This window comes from Notamacropus eugenii, chromosome 1 (assembly GCF_028372415.1).
Source record: "Notamacropus eugenii isolate mMacEug1 chromosome 1, mMacEug1.pri_v2, whole genome shotgun sequence".
In the NCBI taxonomy this organism is placed as follows: Eukaryota; Metazoa; Chordata; class Mammalia; order Diprotodontia; family Macropodidae; genus Notamacropus; species Notamacropus eugenii.
In genome coordinates, this window is record NC_092872.1 from 25,781,976 (window position 1) to 25,803,382 (window position 21,407).

Genomic DNA, 21,407 nt, shown 5'->3' on the forward strand with positions numbered 1-21,407 from the left:
AATATTCAATAGGACACTAGGTTCTAGTCTACAGCTATAAATGAAGAAAGTAAAGAAGTTGGCACTCAGTTCCACTGAGCTCCATCACTACCCTTTTTCCAAAAATGCCCTAAATATAGCTATAAGAAATAAGTCCAAGATTTATGAATAATTATTTCCTATAAGAATGGGAATTCAACAAGTACATCTTAGGGAATGTCTCAAAGAAGGGCTGCTTATGCCTGATTCTTTTTTTTTCTGTCTTTCCTTAAGAAAAAAAAACAACCACAAAAAACCTGGCTGTCTTTATTTTAATCAGACTGGAATGGCATGGCTCCTCGCAGGCATGATCCCCCGTGGGTGACTGCTCCATTTCTGACCTGGTCTGATTCACACTTCTTTAATCTGGCGGGTAGTTCCTGATTCCCAGGGGCTCAGTATTTTGGTGATGTCAGACTTAGTAAAGGATTCAATGGCTCCAGACCCAATGAAGCTCAAAACGAAGGAGCTCAAGTTAGTCTCAGCTTCCTCAGTAACAGAATTATTGCCTAATTCTAACAAAACAAAAATCTACTGACTAAAGTATTACACATTTTGACATATATGAAGAGTTTGTAATGGCAAAAGGAAGGAAATTATACTTGCTTGAATTTCTGATTAAGCATATCTTTCTTAACTGGAAGGAAAACAAACCATGAGGAGGCAGTCTGGTTAATAGAAGAAGCACCGTATTTAGTTGGAGGACCTAGACCCTGTACTTATACTAAGCCTAGGAAACTCATGACCACAGTTTCTTTATCTGTAATATGAGGTTGGACTCGATGACACTGAAGATCCTTTTGATCTCTACATCGATTTTCCTAATACTCTGTAAATGTAGTCAATAAATTTTCTTTTTACATGTTTTCAATATAATTGTTTTAAAACTTTCTACAAGTCTTGTTCCAACACTTGATTGTGAGGTGGTATTGACTCCAGATCCTCAAACCTATGCCAGCAGAATACAAATTCTAGCAGTTTCTACCAAGCCAGAAAAGATTTGAATATGACCATGGGGAGTGTATGATTTGAGTACCAGGTTAATTAGGGAAGGCTTGTCACCAAGTTGGTTAAGAGGTACTGAATTTTTCCACCATACAGCAGTTCTTAAAGCCTATCCATTAAATCAAGGAGGGTTTAAAAACTGTACCAATAGAGGGAGAAGAGATATATAGATATGATACACACATACATTTATGTTTATATATATGTATATTCTCCTATAAGTAGTTTATATGTATGTGTGTCTATGCAAACACATAAAACTATGCATGCAAACATAAAAATATTTATGCATAAACATATGTCTGTATGTATATATACATATATCATATATATACAAATATATATCATTACTTTTATTCAGTACAAACTCTATGTCTATATCCAGGAAATTAGAAACGAAAATATTCCCCACCAAAACCTACTCACATAATGCCAAAAGTGGACTATCTACATTCATCGGTAGTAGCATCTAGCATTATCGTTACTGTATGGTACTTACAACTCTTAAAAATGAAACCAAGTACCTACATTTTTTTCCCAGTAATTCAAACACATAATAAGATATAAATGCAATAGTTTGCAAAGTGTATATTTGCCTTGGTATATCTTTATCTCTGCAAGGTTAACACTAAAGAGATTTTTTTTTTTAACATTCACCTTTAGCTGCAGTGTCTTCTCTAAGTTTTCAATCTTCATTTCGGCAGCTTTAAGCTTCTCGAGGTCCTCTGAGCCTTTAAAACACCTCTTTGGGGACAGAGACCTTGAACGTTTCACAGGTGGCTCCTCGAGAATAAAACAAGGACATGGTTGAACTAGTTGGAACACTGGATTATGAAAGACATGCAAAATTAAAGAACAAGTAATTTTGAATACTAATAATGAATTATAAAAAAATCCTGCATGGAATACCAGAGAAATAACAAGCAGAATTACCACAGTGCTACCGCTAAAGGTTTCTCTGTGACTCGTTAATGAGAATATTCATTTACATTCACATTGTTTCTTTCAGAATAATGATGTCCCATTAGGGAAGACTAAAGGGTTATAGACTCAGAAATGCAAGAAACCTCATTACAAAGGAGGGGATGGAGGCTGGTCTAATTGCTCTATAAGGGTCCAAGGTTACACTTGATAGGACAACCAGAAACAAGAGGGAAAGGATTTTTTTTCCCTTTGAAATAGTTTAACACACTGTGAAGTTGAAGGAACAATATGCTTGAGGAATATAAATACAACAGACAGTAGATCTTATACCATAATGACCATATGGTCATTAACTATAATGTGGCTAACTAGAGACAAGAATATGTGTTTATATTATGTACAGCTTCATATGGCAATCTGGAGAAGGAATATGTGGAAGCACCACTATTAAGCTGGGCAGCATCCTGTTCATACTTCATGTCCTCATGAAAAAAAGACATAAAGTTCCATTCAGAATATTCCCTCTCATTTTCTAAATTTTTATGAGGAACAATGAACTGTCCAGTAACTTATAAACAAGGTAACATTAGGCCCTATAAATGTTCATTCAGAGTTTTAAATTTTTTCGTTTAAATAGAATTTATTATTATGTACTTCTCTAAACTAAAAACTAGCAAAACAACAAAAACAAATGCTGTAGCTATGTCAAAGAATAGTTTCTCTAAAAAGTACATAAAATACCACCTTGCATCTCTGGATCTAATCTTGAGTAGCTATTATCAAGATTTTTGTTCAACTTAAAAGACAAATTGGCAAGTGCTAAATGCAGAAAATATTTGTATTAATACAAACATTGATCCCAGTGCTTTCTAGAAAAATACTATTTCACTATAAAAGTAACACCCTTTGATTAAAATGATTAAGTAATACAAAATTTAAAGGGAAGTCTTTTGAAACTCCTTATTTTGAGGAGAAAAAATGGTTTTATTAACTGATCCAAAGACAACATTTTTACAATGTAAGACTGTTACACTGATATTTTAATTAGATAAAAGTTTCTAATTATCTTTGAGGTAATGCCAACACATACAATGATTACTTTAAAAGGAAAACAAAGATAGGAACATTTTTACATGAGTAATTATACTATTCTAAATCTCTCAATTTCATCATTAATTAATATACAGAGGTTCCTCTTTGTATCTGTGATGAGAGGGAAATGATTTAATATTATTTTAACATATACATAAAAAGGATGAGGAAGTAGAGAGAAGCTGTGATTTGATATGTGTAGGCAATTCCCTGGGAAAAAAAATACCTTCTACCAATACAGATTAGCAACTATTCAACCACCTATAATCTTATATTTCCTGGGACACTGAGTAGTTAAATGACTTGCCCAGTATCTCACAACCAGAATGTGCGAAATGCTAGGCTTGAACCCAAGACTTCCTGACTCTAGGGCCAGCTCTATATCTACCAATTATATACAACTTTTCAGATATAAAATATGATATCCAAATGAAAGATTAGTTATTTTGAAACTTCTGGTTTTTAAAATACAGATGATTGTCCTAAGTCTTATCAAGTCTTTTAAAAGCTGAAATTAACGTGTCAAGCTTGATCAGCATGATATCTATTACTGATTTTTAATATCAACAAAATGTATGTTTACTTTTAGGGCAAGATAAGCACATGGGTCTTCAATAAGTTATATAGAACCTGACAAATATTCATTTTTAAAAATATAAATAAATGATCCTCTAAGTAATTCATGAATCTATCATGTTTTGACAAAGTAAAACTTTCTACTTCAAACTGATAGTTACTTTAACGAGTCTTTGGAAGATAATTCCTTTTAAGCTTTTAAAATTAGAAGTAGTAAATAAAAATTTGTGTTGGGCAGCTTTTTAGACATTCTCCTGAGCAAGATAGTTTGACTGAAATCATCATGACACATACACTACAGGAAAACTTCTCCACCTCATGTACTCTTCCAGTTGCTGAGATGATTCTTCCTACGTGAATATTGGTAGAAGAACCCTTCTCCGACAGCTTAAAATTTGCTATTTTCAATTTTTCCTGTAAAAAGTCAATTTCAGACTGTTGTGACACCATTAAGGTTTCTAGTCTAGAAAAAGATGGCTGTTGAAATTCCTATAAAAACAACAGATATCAAATTATTTTAAAATAATTCAAGCCTTCAAATCAGCAGAAAGTTTAAAGAAGGCTCTCCTTACCAACAGCCCATCTTCCCCATTGGGGCAAGGATTAAACCAAACTCTAATATTCCAAATGCAACATTTTCTCAAATATCCTAAGGTCTGAGTAAATAGCTTCATAAATAATAACATCAAAGAGATTTGCAAACACGTAAGGAGGAAAAAAAATGGAAAACACATTTGTATTATCCACACAAAATGATTTTGATTTCAAGTTCATGATTTAAAATATAAGAATTTTCTAAATATGTTTAATCTACCATCTGATTCTTATAAGTCACAAGCGTAATAATATAAATTCAGAAAAATAAACTGAAAGCTTGTTACTCCTATAATATGCTGTAAAATTAGTTTTAGCCAAATACTCTGCTCAATGTGTTATTTTAACATTTTTTCTGTCAAATAAAATACTTGAAAGCTCCAAATCTTAACAATATAAATCTTTGAAAAAATTTTTTACAGGAAACCTGTTGATGATTGGTGCCAGATATATTTGAGATCATTAAAACCCAGGAACATATGCTACTTCAATATTTTCCACTAATATTTAAATCTCACAATATATGTACTGAGTGATCACAGGAAACAAAAAAGTTAATAGAATATTTTACCATATTCAAAACAAAAATTTTGCTCCTTGCAAGACAACAAAAGCCTTATTTAATTCTCCTATTAACATTAAGGATCCAATATTCATAAAATTGCATTTAATTAAAGATTTGAGGCATCCTATCATTTTCAAATTATGTTCCTAAGGACTCAAATAAAATGTTTAATTCCTTTTGGGTCACTAATGAAAAATATCATTTATTTCTTACTTTGTTGACAAAATACTCTAAATTCTATGAGATCATCTCTTATGAGACCATTTTTGATTTACATTGTTAGAGTCTAAACCTCTCAAGGGGACCAGCATACCATTTTTCTCTAAATATTATTTATACATGAGGCAATGTTTTATAGTGGAAAGAGCTGTCCTCAGAACCAAGATCTATCTCTGATAAAGATCTACCTCTGATATATATCAGCTGTGTGATCCCAGGTAAGTCAATTTATCTGTACTCTTTAACACTAAAAGTTGCCCAGAAAAAAAAAAAGGATGACAACTCCCATTTCCTAATCTAGAATTCCCAATGATAATGAAAACACAAGTCTAGTTGCTATCCTTATTATTCATACTTTGTTATGAAAATTTCACTACAGTTATTACTTTATTCCTAATTTGCTTTGTATATCAAATTATAAAGTCTTTGACATTCAAAGCCTTTTTGACACTTTTCTCCCACTTACTTTTCTAAATTATTTTCTCCATTGTACTCAACTCATGCAAACCTCTATATTCCTTATTCTTGGATTTTCAAATACCACATACTGTGTTTGGAAATATTTCTCCACTTGCTGGTCTGCCAAGTGAAACAAATTTTATTTCTAAAAACATTTCTTCTATGTTGACCTTATTTGACATTTAACATCTTCCCAACAGATCGTGATCTACAGTGTTATTATCCTCATTATGTTAGCAAATAAATTTGAAATGACTTTTTACTAACAGTAAAACTGGAAAAATAAAACTTTTCATAACATATACATAAAATATATGATATATATTGCATATAGTGATTCTCTAAATTTAAGATACAATTTTCAATCAAATAAAAAGCTTATAATTCCTGCACTTAAAGCCTCCTCTGAAATTTCATCATGGCAGATACGTGACCCTAAGTTATGTCACTGAGATACAGGCACTGGCAGAGTCTGCAAATCTGTAAAGGTTTTAAGTATTAGTTGGGCATGGACTGTAGATCTGTCATCCAAAGATTATCCTCATCAATAGAGTAGACACTAAAAAATGATTTTTTTTTTGGCAGAGCAATTCACAAATGAAAGTCTACTAAAACCTGGAGGGTTTGCAAACTTCACTAGTAGAGGAAATACTCTATGATATAAGCATGGGATCTTCAAATATTAAAAATTAAATGATAAAGCTATATGTGGTCAAGATAGCCCAAATGCTACACTGACGTCCTCCCACGTTAAAAACAAATCCAAGAGTTCTTATTCTTAACCTATGGTGCTCGAACTTTTGAAAAAATTATTTTGATAATTATATTTCAATGTAATTGGTTTTATTTTCCTATGTATTTTATTTTGTTCATTTTAAAACTTTACTCTGAGAAGAGGTCCATAGGCTTTATCACAATGAAAAAAGAGTCTATGACATAAGAAAGGTTAAGAACTCCTGACCCTATTGGTAAATCCCCCTATAGGAAATTTATAGCACATTATGGACAAGAATTGTATAGGATAAAAAGGCATGAATGAATTATGTTTCACAATGCAAGTACCCACCTTGATGAGATCAAAGATTCACTGATGATGCACATGTGAAGACATGAGAAAATGCAAACACTGATTAAGAAGTTTTGGAGGTTGTTTTTTATTTTTTTTAAATACATCAGTAGGCACCATCAAATGAAAAAAAACTGAGGCTTGTATATTTAAGCAGCATCTTATTCTAAGGACCTCAGTAATGAAATCTCAAAATTGAAAAACAAGATGATTAAACAAGCTTAAATGTTCATATGTAATAATCACAACAAATTTAGAATAAAAATTTTGGATTGTTGCATTTTTCCCTTAAAAGCTAAAAGCCTGATTTATCTAGTAGAGAGGTATAAGAAATGAAAAAAGCCAAAGACTTGTCACTACTCAGTATTTTCTATTAATATAAAGAAAATATAAATTATACTTTTATATTATTAATTTTGGTGATAACTGGTAGGCAAACAAGATATGACAAGAGATAGATGACATAAAAAAACTAAATGGAGTCAATTAGAAGAGACTAAACAAAAATAAGGACTGACATAGTTCACAATTAGCTGGGTGTTTTGCAAGTCACAGGGTTAACCAATCAGAACAAAGGTCCAAACAAACATTTAACTAAAAGAATGAATGAAAATGAGGACGTTATAGTGTGAGATTGGAGCAGTTCCAGTTCAAGCCACTGAAACAAGCTATCAACTGAAAACATAGAAAAGACATTTCTATTATAAATTCTGGGAGAAGGTTAACCAATTATGAGAGTTGTCACAATAAAGAGGAGATGCAAAGATCCCACAGATTACATCCTTGCCACTAAATGCTTAATGTCCTTGCCAAACAGATACAAATCAAATCCAACACTGGTTTAGAGCATAATATCATTTGTAAAACACTACAGGAGAGAGTAGTAAAAATTTAAAAGTAGTACTGCATCATAACACAATAAAAGCAGTTGATAAAAAAAATAATTCTGTGAAGAGTTTTGCATGAGATTCAGCTAAGACAAATTATACCGCAACAGTTCAGATGAATTATAAGGAGAACAACAAATAGATGCAAAATGAAACAGATCTACTAGAATTTTTTTCATAGGACTCTAGATTTCTGTTGGCAACAATAATAGAATTCCTCCATTTGTTTTCTATGATCATGAAGAAAAAAAAACTACTTATAAAAAGTGACTGGAAGAACTGTTGATTATGTCTAAGTACACACAAAAGATTAGAGATAACACCAATTTAAAATCAATCAAATTTATCTTATGGAGGGGAAGACTGAAGTATTTCTTTATCCTTTTAATGATAAATTCTTCCCTCTGAAATCATCTCCAACTTTTCTTCTATGTATATATATTGTTTGGACATAACTGTCTGTATGTTTTCTTGCTCTTAGACTATGAGCTCTTTAAGAAAAAGGACTGTTTTTGCCTTTCCTTGTGTCTCTCATGCTTTGCTTACTTTCTGGCATTTAGTAGATGCTTAATAAATGCTAGGGCACCTAGGTGGCACAATGGATAGAGTGCTGGACCTGAAGTCAGGAAGACTTCCTGAGTTCAAAATTGGCCTCAGACACTTACTGGCTGTATGATCCTGGGCAAGTCACTTAATCCTGTTTGCCTCAGTTTTCTCACTTGTAAAATGAGCTGGAGAAGGAAATGGCAAACCACTCCAGCATCTTTGCCAAGAAAACCCCAAAGTATCAGACACAATGAAAACTAAAAGAACAACAATAAATGCTTGCCATCTTAGCCTGACATGAGAATAGAAAAGGTCACAAATGGGCACTTTCACTGTAAAAACAAATGAAAAGAAAAAATTAGGAACTATTAACCAATCCTGTTATCTCAAGTTCATGCAGCCTATATGTTAATTATCTAAGCAAGCAACAAGAACAACTTTGATATAAACAAGTGGAAGAATGGGGCAGATTTTCATTGGAAATTTTCTACAGGAACCTTCATAGGACAAAGCATTTGAGCTAGAAGGAAACTTGGAGATCATCTATTCCAATCGCCTCCTTCTGAGACCTGGAGAGGTCGATACATGTCCAAAGTAACACAAATTATTAACATGTGAAAAATCCAGGATCCAAAGCCAGCTCCTCAGAATTCAAATCACCGCGCATGATGTTTTTCATGATAGTTCTGTACAAAAGGTCTCAATGAAGGAAAGATTTACAGTTAATGGCAAAGTTTCTGAAAGCTTCTATTTACAGATGACATTGCAACATGCTATCAAGCCCAGTACATTTTCCAGGCAAATCCATACTAATGTCACTGGAATTAATCAAGTAAGAAAAGTTCAGGATAATATCAAGGTACTGAACCTGGGAGACGAGAAGAATGGTGGTATTTCCACAGAAATTCAGAAAAAGAGTTGTTTTTTTGGAGGAATGAAAAAGAATTGTCAGGAATATACTATGTTTGAATATACTAGGTATGAAACATCCAATAGGTACTTGCTGATGCAGGTCTGGATCTCAGCAGAAAGACTTGAGAAGGATTATAGATCTGACAGTCATCTGTCCCATCAGATCTGATGAAGTCACTCAGAGAAATAGAGTAAAGGAAGAAAACAGAAAAAGGCCAAAATCAGAACCTTGGATTAGATTAGAAAACAAGGAGACAGTCAGTAATGCCACAACAACTTAGGGAGAAAGAAATTATAAAGATCAATAAGATTAAATCAAGGCAGAATTATACAAAACTATAATGTAAGGAAGAATTTGAAAATTGCAAAAAGATAACTCTTCCAAGAAATTTAAATAAGAATATACTGATTTCTTTTGTTGGATTATGCCTATTTATTTTAAGGGAGGACTTTTATTTGAGGGAGGAGGTAGTATTAGTGGCTAGTTAGAATAATACAATGAAACAAGGGCATCTAGGAAACATTTTAAAAAATAGAATAGAGAAGAAATCAATTCATACAAGGATGGAGACCGACTGAACAAGTTTTGATATTACCATGTTAAATGTAATATGAACAAAAATAGATTTTACATGAATTCAGTTTCATATACCATCTTTTCTATTGTTCTTTATATATTGAAATGTTCATGTTGTTGTTTGTTAAGGTCATACTACAAAAACTTCTTTTTAATGTTTTAAGAAATTTAAGTGGGAGGGAGATAATTTTCAGGTGAGGAGACGAGGAACACAGGAAACAGGGAAACCATTATGGAGAGGGTAATAATCTGAGTGTATCCTTGAGGAAAAAGAGAAATGTCCAAAGGTGGAGATGGGATGCATCGGCTAGAACAAACTGCATGGGTAACATTAAAATTAAAATTAAAATTAAGGCATCAAGGCAGCAGAGGGTAGGCCAAATATTGCAAATGAACATTGACATAGGCTCAGAATTAAGCGGCAGAAAATCAGCATGATTTTGGAAACAGTGTAGTACTTTGAAAGTTCCCAAACAATTTGCAACTATAAAATCACTTTCCTTTAACACAAATTTTTTCCTAGTTAATGCTACCTGGCACTGATATCAGAAAAATTAGAATTATATGCAATCTGAAGGACAATAAAAAGCTAGAAACTTGTGGGTTTTAAGTAGGCAATGGCATGTTATTAACAATGATGTTGAGGCAATGAGGGATATGCATGACCTGAAAAGAAATGTTAGTTATATAGTAAACATGAGAATGAGATAAATGAGAATGATCCAACTGGTATATTAGTATCTCTGGGACATTAACAGAAAAAAAGGTAGGCTTTTAGTCAATTAGTAGGATACCACTCCCAAACCTCCTGGGAAGATAGATGAGAATATGCAGATAAGAATTAAACGGGATGAGAAGGCATGGGTGAATTGAATTCTGTGTAAGGGAAATAACAAAAATAAAACTACTGCTCCTTCCAATTATCAAAGTAACCCAAGCCTTGTCTCTGCCTTTAACGAAAGTTACAGAAAACGAGAATATTATGTTGTCATAAACAGAAAGATGACCTGAGAGTTGATCTGATGAAGAAAATAGACAAAATTTCATTTTATCAAAGGCCTAAGATGTGAAATAAACATTTGTCATCATTTGTATGGAAAAGTTTTCAGTTTTTTATTATGTTCAATGACTCATAGTCTAATTCCAGCTTTAGAGCACCTATTAAGGAAAACCTGGCTCAGAACAGGATTATTTAGACACCTGGTTCAGAATCAGAGAAACTAGGATCAAAGATCACCTCTACCTCTGTTACTACCACTGGAACCATGGATGAGTCACTTGGCTTACTCAATATCCCTGGATCCATTTTCTTATCTCTAAAAAAAAGGGTTGACTAAGACAGCCTCTGAGGTCCCTTTCACCTCTATATCTATGATCCTAAAATAGAGAAACCTATAGTGTTTTTTCCTATTAATGTAATAGGAATATAACTTGATAAATAATTAAAAATTAAATATTTTTAAAAAACTAATTCTTCATGACACATTCCACCTACAAAACCACAAACATTTTGTGGTATGACAATGTGCTTTGGCAACATTAAAAATTCTCTAGTTATACAATAACTGAAAAGATTATGTGGCTTTTTTTATGTTGTTTCCTTTTTTTTTGTTAAATGAGTGGATTGGATTAGATAATCTTCAACTCCTTTACAGCTATAAAATCTTATGATTCAAGTTTACAGCTATTAATTTTTTTAGATGTTTTACAGATATATTTTATTTTTATATCAAAGAAAAACAAAGCTTACTGTCCCATTGAATCAACTCTCCTTTATGACAAAAAGTAACTATTTAGCAAAAACATCCCCATACAGTAAGGATATCTAACAATGCATAGCATAACATTCTGACCTAATTAATAGTCCCCTACTTCATTATCATAAGAAAGGGGATCTGATTCATTACTGTTCTCCATGATCTTTGAATTTTTCATTTTTTTATTAACTTAAAATTTAACTTCCTTAAAGTGATTTAATTACACTGTTGAAATAATGACATAATGAGTTCACTTTAGATCCAGAAAGATCTGCCCTGGATTCAGAATATCCTGCATCTGATATATACTGATGTGTGACCGTGGCTAAGTTATTTCATCTCTCAGTGCTCCAACTGCTGAACTGCACTGGCAGGATTTTCCTCATCAAGATCCTATATCAAGGAAATCACAGGTTCGGTTCCTACCTTGGCTCTATTTTCTTTTGAGTCTACCTATTTCATCCTCCATCAGTTTATACAGATCTTTCCACATTTCTCTGAATTCCTCATAATCAGTATTTTTCAGTACACAATAACATTTCATTATTTTCATGTCATAATTTTTATTTACACCTCCTTTATTTCTACTTTTTTTTTTTTGCTACCACAAAGAATGTTGCTACAAAAATTTGGGTATATATTAGAGATTTGTTTCTATCTTTAATTTCTTTAGGACATAAACCCAGAATGGGAGCATCAAGTCAAACTTGAATCATTTTTTGCATTATTTTAAATTGATATTCAGAATGTAGAAATACCAGCAGTGTAATATTAGTAAACCTTTCTTCCCCAAACCCCTGTCACATTCACTATTTCTGTATTTTTGGTCACTTTTGCTCATTTGTAGTGTAAAATAAAACCACCAAAGTTATTTTAATGGTAATGTTCTCCTAATTTAAGTGATTTGAAACATATTTTCACATTGTTATTTATAGTTTACAATTTCATTTTTGAAAACTTCCTATCCTTCTACCAATTATATATTGGTCAATTAAATTTACTTAATTTTTAAATTCCAAAACTACCTAACAGATATGAATAAAAGATAACTGATTATAAGAATGTTTAATATGGATATCATATTTTTCAGGTATGTACCAAATAATACTTTTTCAGTAAATTTTGGGGTAAGTTTTTAAATTTTCTTTTTTAATTGAATAATTAAATTTAGGCTAAAATTTAGGTTAGGTTAAACACCTACATCATAAAAGGCTTCTAAATCCTATGACATCTCAGTTCCAAATAAGTATCAAAATTAAAGGCTAGAAAGAATGAAGGAGGACAATTACAAATATTAAAAAGGGCTAGTATTTTGTGTTTCAAGAATCCTTCATATCAAATGAAGCTTGACAACAATAAATTCCACTGAGAGGAAAATATAAATTATTTTTAATTAAAACCAAAAATAATATTTCCATAAATCCCCACCAATGATGCATATTCACTTGGTCTAGGTTTAAATATGTCTTCAGCAATAATTATTTATGGTACAAAATTTCAGATTATAATATCAATTAATGTTAACTTGGCAAAGGGTTAAAATGAAACTAATCTAAGTTGCAATTTGTTTCAAAATTATATTACATATATACTATATATTTAACTATATATACTAGCATATGTATACTTTTCATTTATTTGAACTTATAAAGTTTTCAGCTTTCAAAATTACATTTAGAAGTGAAAAAATGTTTTTCTTCAAAATATTAAGTTTAATTTATATACATAAAGGTGAAATTTTACTATGAATAGTGAGTATATCCCAGTGATTTCTTTAGAACAAAATTGACTGGTACAAATTATTCAGTAAAGTGATATCTAGCTTCTTGACACTAGTAGGAAGAGAAAAATCCCTGTGTGGTGTAGACTAACTTCAAGGAGCAATAAAACGCGAAGGTTCTGGTTAGTAAAGGCAAAAATCACATTCCACACCTTATTAACCCCTTCCTTTGCATAGAATGCTTGTTCTATGATTTATACTATACCAGAGCTAACAACATTGGTTTATATTCCCATCAGAGAGATGACAAGGGAATTTTACTTATCACAGGAATTGACCTACAACGTACTAAACACTTAACCCATGACATGCAAATGAAAGGTTAACAGCCTTATAGCTGATAAAATGAGTATTCATTCTAAAATAGATACATATTTCTTTATACTAATTAGAAAACATTATCAAAAGATGGCTTAAGTACTTCCAAAGGTGTATGCTGCCTAGAGCTGCCTTGTTGTATGCCAGTATGTTAACTGGTATTATTAAGAAATTAGAGCGTTTCACTAAATACTGACTTGATTACTAGAGAGTAATTTTGACATTAGGATGAAGAGACTCCTAGACTTTGCTTAGAAAATAATCTCTGAACTTTAAATTGGGTGACCTTAACTAACAGGATTCAATTCTTTCAAGGTTTGATGAGGTGCTTATAAATCCTAAATTGTGTCAGAATTTATTTTGAATATTTCTGATCCAAAGATCATAGTGTTAGAGCTGATATAGGGATTTCAGAGGTCATCTAAGCTCAAACCCCTCGCTTTACAGGTAAATTAAATGACAGTCAGAGAGAAGGAGTTAGTTCCCCTAAATTAATAAAAAGGAAAAGCTGGAATATGAACTCAATCCCTTACTACAAATCCAGTCCTCATCCCACTATACCATAATAGCTCTCCATGTATACATGTACATAAAGTCAACAAGAATTTTGTCAAAGATCAATCTTCTGTTTCTTTGACAATTTTCACTATGAAACAGGATATTTTTCATAGGATAATTTTGTAATCAACTAAGGGAAAAAGGCATTGTACATTTTGTTGACACATACCTATGTCACAAGTCAGAAAACAAACCCTGTTCACTAGTGGTGTAAGCTGGGGCCTGCGCTTGTTATGCATTATCATCTCTATACATTAGAACCTCAATCACACTGAAACAAATTCACCAAAGTGTGGTTTTCAATCTGCTAACTATGCATTCCATAATAGCCTGTAATTATTAAAAACTGACAAGAAAGCTACGCCACCTGTGTTTATGTGAAGCCAGGTAATGAAAAAAACAACAACGCTGTCATCACCTCTCAATTCCTGATTGCATTATCAAAACTGTAGCCGAGTTTGGCATCTGGGTGTGACCTTGTTAACTGCTAGGGTAATTAAATTTATCCTATTGGGAAAAGGGATGATAAATTATTAGCAAGAAGATTTTGTTCACATTTTATTAAATTGGCCTGTCAAAGGGTTGGCCAAATTATCAAGGGCCTCATTTATTGGAGGCCAGCCATATTGCCACATCTGTTACAATTATTTATAATTTCAGCAGTTGAAAACCAACTGAGTGAGGCATCCGCCATGTAAAGTAATTTACAAATTATCTGATGAGGGAGTGTTTTAGCTTCTCCCTCATTCCTAGCCAGCAGAAAGCCGCGTTGTAATTACAGAGCACGATTAGGTTCTTTGGGGAACTTATCTTGCACTCATAGCCATAGCAAGATGCAGCAAGAACATATGGAGGAGCTTGTGCTTCTACTCCCTGAAGCTCGTGACCCGCCTGCCGCTGAGCCCTGGAGTTGAATTTGAATGAGAGTGCCATGGCTAATGTTCTACACATGCACCATTTATGCCACAAAACAAATCGGATCACTGTTAATTATGAAGCAGCTATAATCAGGCCTTCACATCTGTGTAATGTGAAGCGCAGTAGGCTGTATTCCAATAATGTATGACTACCTTTGGGTCGCAAATTGCGAGCCATATTGCCTCAGTAGTAGTTACTGAATTCAAAGTAACTCCTTTGATAAAAGCCCATCACAAGGATATTTTTATCCAGCTTTAAAAAAAAAAAAAGGCAAACAAGCCTTTCTTTATCAGCTATTGACCAGAACAGTTAAAGCATATGGCACAAGTTCATTAATGAACAGCACACAGCACTCTAATTTAATGAAACCACTTGAGCCATAAAAATCAGATTTAGTTAATTCCCTCCTTCACATTTTTCATTTTTTTGTATATAGCCTAAATTCATATTCTATTTGATATCAAAAAAGAGGCTATAAAATACTTATCTAAATTTATAGTTATCAAACTTTTGTCACATAATTCAAGATCTTAAAGAAATAAAAAAAAATAAAGTTTCTTTGGCATACCTCAAACTTAATTTAATCTTAATTAATAAAGCATACGCTATTTATGTTTAGAAAATGAAGTCTGGCAGCTGTATTCTAACAAAAAAGTACTCCTTATTCCATGAAAAATCTTTCAGTAGAAAAGCAACTAAACAAGCTGTACCCAGATGGCAAACCAGCTACAGTTTAATTAATCCACTAAAAGCCATTCAGTTTTCAGTAAGGGTAATGTAATTTTGAATAATTGTAGAAAAAAATCACTAAAACGTTCTTAAGTTTTATTATAGCGGCATGAGAAACGCCACTATAGAGTAGTTAAAGTTGAGTTGCTGTTTCCATTATATATGCTAAATTTTTACATTTTAATACCTTGCCTATTGTACCTTGCTTGAAGCTTAAAATTAATTTTGAATATTAGGCACTGAACTAAAATTTTAGTTCAAGTAAAATTGCATAGTGTTAATTCATATAAGTTTAAATAACATCATTCTAAACAATTGGGCTTAAAGTCTGGTAATATATTGAGAAAGGGAATAAATACGCTGTTAAATTCTTAAAAGAAAAAAGATTTTTCTAAATTTTAAAAATAAATTTTAATTGTTTAATGTAAGATAAAATATAGCATTATTTGACAAAGGTAAAAGTTACTTTGTGAAGCATATTTCACTGAGGTTAACCAAATTCTAATTCTAATAATTATTTGTCTCATGTATAATATATAACCAAAAAACTTTTATAAATTTTAATCTTAAAATGTGTATGTCAACATTTTCTCTATGGCTGCACATACTGATGTGTTAACTTTCAGTTAACAACAGCAAAAAAGAACCTTACCCCTAAATCCACAATTTCTAATATTTTAAAAAAGAATTTATAAAAGATGCTATACCAAAATCAGTCATTTTATTCAAATAACTTTATATTTATAAATTATATTTTGCCCCTGAAGATCTGAAAGCACAAGATTGTATGAACCTAGATACTCCGGTTTAAGCAACAAGTAAATACTTTCCATGTCACACGCTCTGTTAAAATAAGTAGGAAAATTGGTACAAAATGTAAGAACAGAAGGTTAGAGGCCTAAAGAATAGAATGGCCAAGTCTAAGAAACTACATAGACTACAATGGATAGAAAGTAGTAGCTATCAAATCTCTTGACAAATAATACAAAATTTCCTGTCTTGGGCTCTTCTTATTTAGTACAGACATTTTGCTAACATTCAAGAATTATTCAGGTATATTTACCCTATTTTAGTTAGGACACTGAAAAGCTGAAGTAATATATTTAGCTTAATGAAGTAAAGATACAGATAATATGATGTCTTCTTTTAAGTGTCTAAAAGATGTCATTTAAATAATCCAAATAATTATACTTAGTCCCTAATGAGAGAATGAGGAGAAATGAGTAGAAATTACACGGAGGCCATTTGTGGCCTCTCTGACAGTTCTAGGTATCCAGAAGTTGAATGGGCTGACTCATAAAAGAGTATGCTTTTCATCAGTAGAGAGATTTAGGTGGAATACGGATGACCCCTTGTGGAGGGCACTGTAGCCCTCTCAAGTCTCTGCACAGAAACTGGGCAAGGTGACCTGTGAGATTCTTTCTAACCTTGAGTCATTATCATGCTCTCCCATTACTGCTGGCACTGTAGTAATCCAAGTTGTAATCAACACAGATAACTTAAAAGAATAAGCAAAGTGAATCGGTTCATGATGAAGAAGCCAGGCTGGCATAGTCAGTGTTAGAGATGAGACCTGCCCTGTTTCAAGCCAATTCTGACTCATTGACTAGGTAGAGTCTGGCCAGAAGATGATGCTCTAGAGTCTAAGAAAAGTGGAAAATTAAAGGAAGGAAAAAGCTTGAAATCGAGAGAGGACCAGTAAACTATAAAAGTTTCAGGGAAGAAGTCATGCCACAAATCCAAGACCAAAGTAGACTACAAAAGAACTTACTATTTATTTTTCCACTTAACTAAAACTTCTCTCTTTTTCTCTGTCTCTGTCTCTCTCCTTGACTTACGTGTAGTGAGTAACAATGTCAATGAGACATGTATCACCTATTTTGGGGGGGTACATATAAAGAATAACAGTAATTCAATTAAAGCTTTAGAAGCATGTATTTAACACTACTCCCTTGACTGCTATTTTACACTTATTACAATAGGTGGACAAAGAGAATTGAGAACCATTTTCTTTAGAGTTTCATGGTTTACAGTGGCATGTCTCAATTAAAGTCCTACTATAATGTTTCATGAGATGCAGGAAAACCATAGATTCAAGCTATGCTTTTACAAATACTAGCTATGTGACCCTAAGAAAGTCACACCCTCTCAATATTCTAGGCAACTCTCTCAAACTATAAATTGCAGAGAGGTCTGGAAGGTTACAGGGAACTCCTTGCCTTGTTAGAGAGAGCATCCTCACCTGTGAGTTGCCTATAATTCTAACGAAAATAAGTGATTCATTTTCTATCCCTATTCCTATAGTGTTCCATTATATTTATCAAAGATTATGCTGATAGAATAAAAGCTTGAATAGTATTTACCAATCTAAAAAAACTCTAAATAGAAGCCCAGAAACAAATTGTGTATCTGTTATCTGAAGGCTAGCCAATCTAATGCAGAGAAGTTCAACATCTGAAGGCTGGCCAAAAGGCAATATCATGTAATTCAAATTAATTAAGACTTTGCTTTACATTTTGTTATGATCAAAGTGAACTGTATGTGAAACACAGTGGTTACAAAAATAAGTTGAACTATTGACCAAAGTATGTCAAGGAAATCAGTCAGAAAGATGTACATGGAAAGATGGACAGAGAGAACAGGAGTCTGGTGCAGAGTAAATAGGTCAGGGAGTCAGCTAGAGATTGTAGAAGTTAGAAGAGTCCATTGAAAAGCTATTAGGAGGCCAGACATAGAAGGCATAGAACCAGTTGGCAGAAGATTAAGGAAAAAGCAGAGAGAAGTCCAGAGAGTTGAAAAGAGGCCAGGAATGTGTTTATATATGTACAGGAAAAAAGGGATAAATCCAAAATAAAAGGAAGAGAGGTCAGAGATCCATTCCCAAGAAGTTAAACGATCAGTTAGTGAACCAGAGAATATACAGAAGGCCAGAAATTTCTACATAGTATTTAGAAGGCCAGCAATCCATACCCCAGTAAATAGAATGCCAAAAAAATGAAACAAAAGCCAGGCAGTTATTCCTAAAGTGGCAGGATAAAAAGATTATACATAGGAATTATATGGCTATCCAGAGGGAACAACCAAGGAAGAAGTACCACACCAATAAACTGGGTGAAAACACAATAATTATAACTTTAGAAATGATTTAATAAATTACATGGCATAGAAGGACCTCTCCAAACAAAGCCTTTCCTATAATTTTCACCACTGACCTTTTGACTTAGTAACATTATATTCACAACTTAATTGTGAATATAAAAGTCTCAAATGCAAAGCATGGGCACAAAATAGTAAATCAGTGATTTTTTAGACAAAGATTATCCAATTTCTTTCTAAATCAGTTCCATTTGATTAAGTTCAACAAGCACTTGGCATCTTATATTTTTGTGCCAACACTGTGACCTCAAGAAGCTTCCGTTCCCCTAGTTTTCCTGCATGTTTTAATTAATTCTCTACTGGAGAAGGCAGAGAAGTTCCCCCTTCTTCCAAAACCCCCTCACCAGCAGGCTCAGTCTGACTGCCTACCATTTCCTTTGCCTCCGTGTTCTAAAACCATGAGCCATGATCACAAACACTGTTCCTGGACAGGGCATAGCAATCATTCCTATAATTTTCCAAAACAAAGTACATCTTCCTGGCCACCATGACCCTCTATGATTTTTCTCCATTAAAATGTAAGCTCCCCAAGGACAGAAGCTGTCTTTCCTTTTGTTTTTCTATACCAAACACATATCATAAATGCCTTTCATTCATTCATTCATACAAACCTTTCTCCCAATAAATGTTTTCCAATCTTGTTTTAGGTGAATAAAATTTGTTCATGCAAAATCTTTTCAATTTTGTTTTCTCAAAATTATCGATTTTATCTTTTGTGATTGCCTGTCACTTCTTCTGAGTTAAAAATTCTTCCTTGTTAAATCATGAAAAGTATCTAGTCTAGCTGTCTCCTCATTTTATTTGTTGAGGTATGATCTTTCATTGAGTTCAAGTGCTCATTTATGGGGAGGCAGAGCCAAGATGACAGAGTAGAAGGATGGACCTGTAGAAGCTCCCAGCCACAGCCCATAAAATACCTGTAAAAATCACTCTAAACAATTTCTAGAACAGCAGAAGCCACAAAACAATAGACCAAAAGAGATTTCCAGAGCAAGGCACCCTGGAAGGCTGAAACAAAAGGTCTATTGCACCAGGCTTGGAGCAGAGAGCAACCCAGCCTTGGCCATGACACGCGGCAAGGGTAGGACCAGGCTTCAGGGTGCCACCAGCAGCAGCAGTTCCCAGATTGCTCAACCCACAAATGCCAAAGACAGCTTCAAAGGTCAGTGAGAAAGCTCTTTCACCTGGGTGAGAAGGGAACACTGTCTGGCCCCGCCAGCAGCAGCCACTGCAGCTGCAGCGTTTATTTTTAGAGCCCTCAGCTTAAAGATCCTGGGGGAATTGAGCACCTGATCTGGTCTCAGCCCTGAGTGGAGCTCCTGGGGTGGGGCGGAGCATTGGCTGGTGGAGCTGGTGGAGGATCTGGACAGGGAATCCTACTAGCAGATCCTGGGCAGAAGAGTGCTTGTGGCTACGCCCAGATCAGAGTGCAGGCTAGGAGAGGAGTAAACTCCTCTTTCTTGATTGTGTCTCCTTGTGGGAACTGAGAACTTACAGGTCCCCAGAGTATACATTCCTCTTGACAAAGGACTCAAAAGACAAGTAACTGGCTGGGAAAATGACCAAAAAAGGGAAAAAATAAGACTATAGAAGGTTACTTTCTTGATGAACAGGTATTTTCTTCCATCCTTTTGGATAAAGAGGAACACTGAATACCATCAGAGGAAGACCTAAAAGTCAAGGCTTCTGCATCCAAAACCTCCAAAATAAATATGCAATGGTCTCAGGCCATGGAAAAGCTGAAAAATAATTTTGAAAATCAAGTAAGAGAGGCAGAGGAAAAATTGGGAAGAGAAATGAGACAGATGAAAGAAAATCATGAAAAGCGAGTTAATAGCTTGTTAAAGGAGACCCCAAAAAATGCTGAAGAAAATAACACCTTTAAAAATAGGCTAATTCAATTGGCAAAAGAGGTCCAAGTTCATTTATGACTTATTGTTATTTATGGTATAAGATGGTCTTCTAAACCTAATTTTTTGCCAAACTGCCTTACAGTTTTCCTAAAAGGGAGTTTTTCTCCAAATAATTGGAGAATAATTGGATCACAGATTTACCAAATAGTGGGTTATTAATTTTCCTTTATCTAGTTTGTTCCAGTGATACTATTATATAAGCAGTTCCAAATAGTTGATGATTACTGCTTCATAACTATAACTTGTGGTCTAGAAGTGGTATTCTACAATTCCTGTTTTTTCCTCTATTTCTCCTGAGGTTATAGATCTTGTGTTCCTCCAAATGAAGTGCTGTTATTTTATTTAGCTCTATAAAGAAACCACTTAGATTTCTGATTAAAATATGTACTAAATATGTAAATTAATTTATACAGTATCGTTTTTTATAATTACCTAACTCAAGCATGAGCAATGAATAACTGTCCAATTATCTGTCATTATTAAATCTTTAAATCAATTTAAAGAAATTCAATCTTGAATGTATTATGGAAGACAAACTACATTAAATAATCATTTTATGTATTTGTTTTAAATCCTGTTGATGTATTTATTCTCATTTACATCTTGTATATATTTATATCATATGTACTGTTTCATTTACAGAATATAAGCAACATAAGGGTAGGTGCTATTTCATTTTTGTTTGGTATCCTGAATGCTGGGCTCAATTTCTGAGACATAGAAGATGCTAATAAATGATTATCAGTCTAAGTAAATTGACAAAGTCATCAACACATATTGATAATTTTTTCTCTACTTTGCCAATATCTGACATTTTGATCTATTTCTCTTAACTGTC

General features: G+C 33.2%; 1 protein-coding gene across 1 annotated transcript in view; it reads right to left on the bottom strand.

The window, feature by feature from the left end:
* CNTLN (centlein) overlaps window positions 1-21,407 on the bottom strand; it is a 438,525-nt gene that overhangs the window by 213,985 nt on the left and 203,133 nt on the right. Inside the window, exon 10 of the mRNA XM_072600808.1 lies at window positions 1,681-1,806. Within this exon, the coding sequence (XP_072456909.1) occupies window positions 1,681-1,806 (126 nt within the window). The remainder of the gene's footprint in view (window positions 1-1,680; window positions 1,807-21,407) is intronic.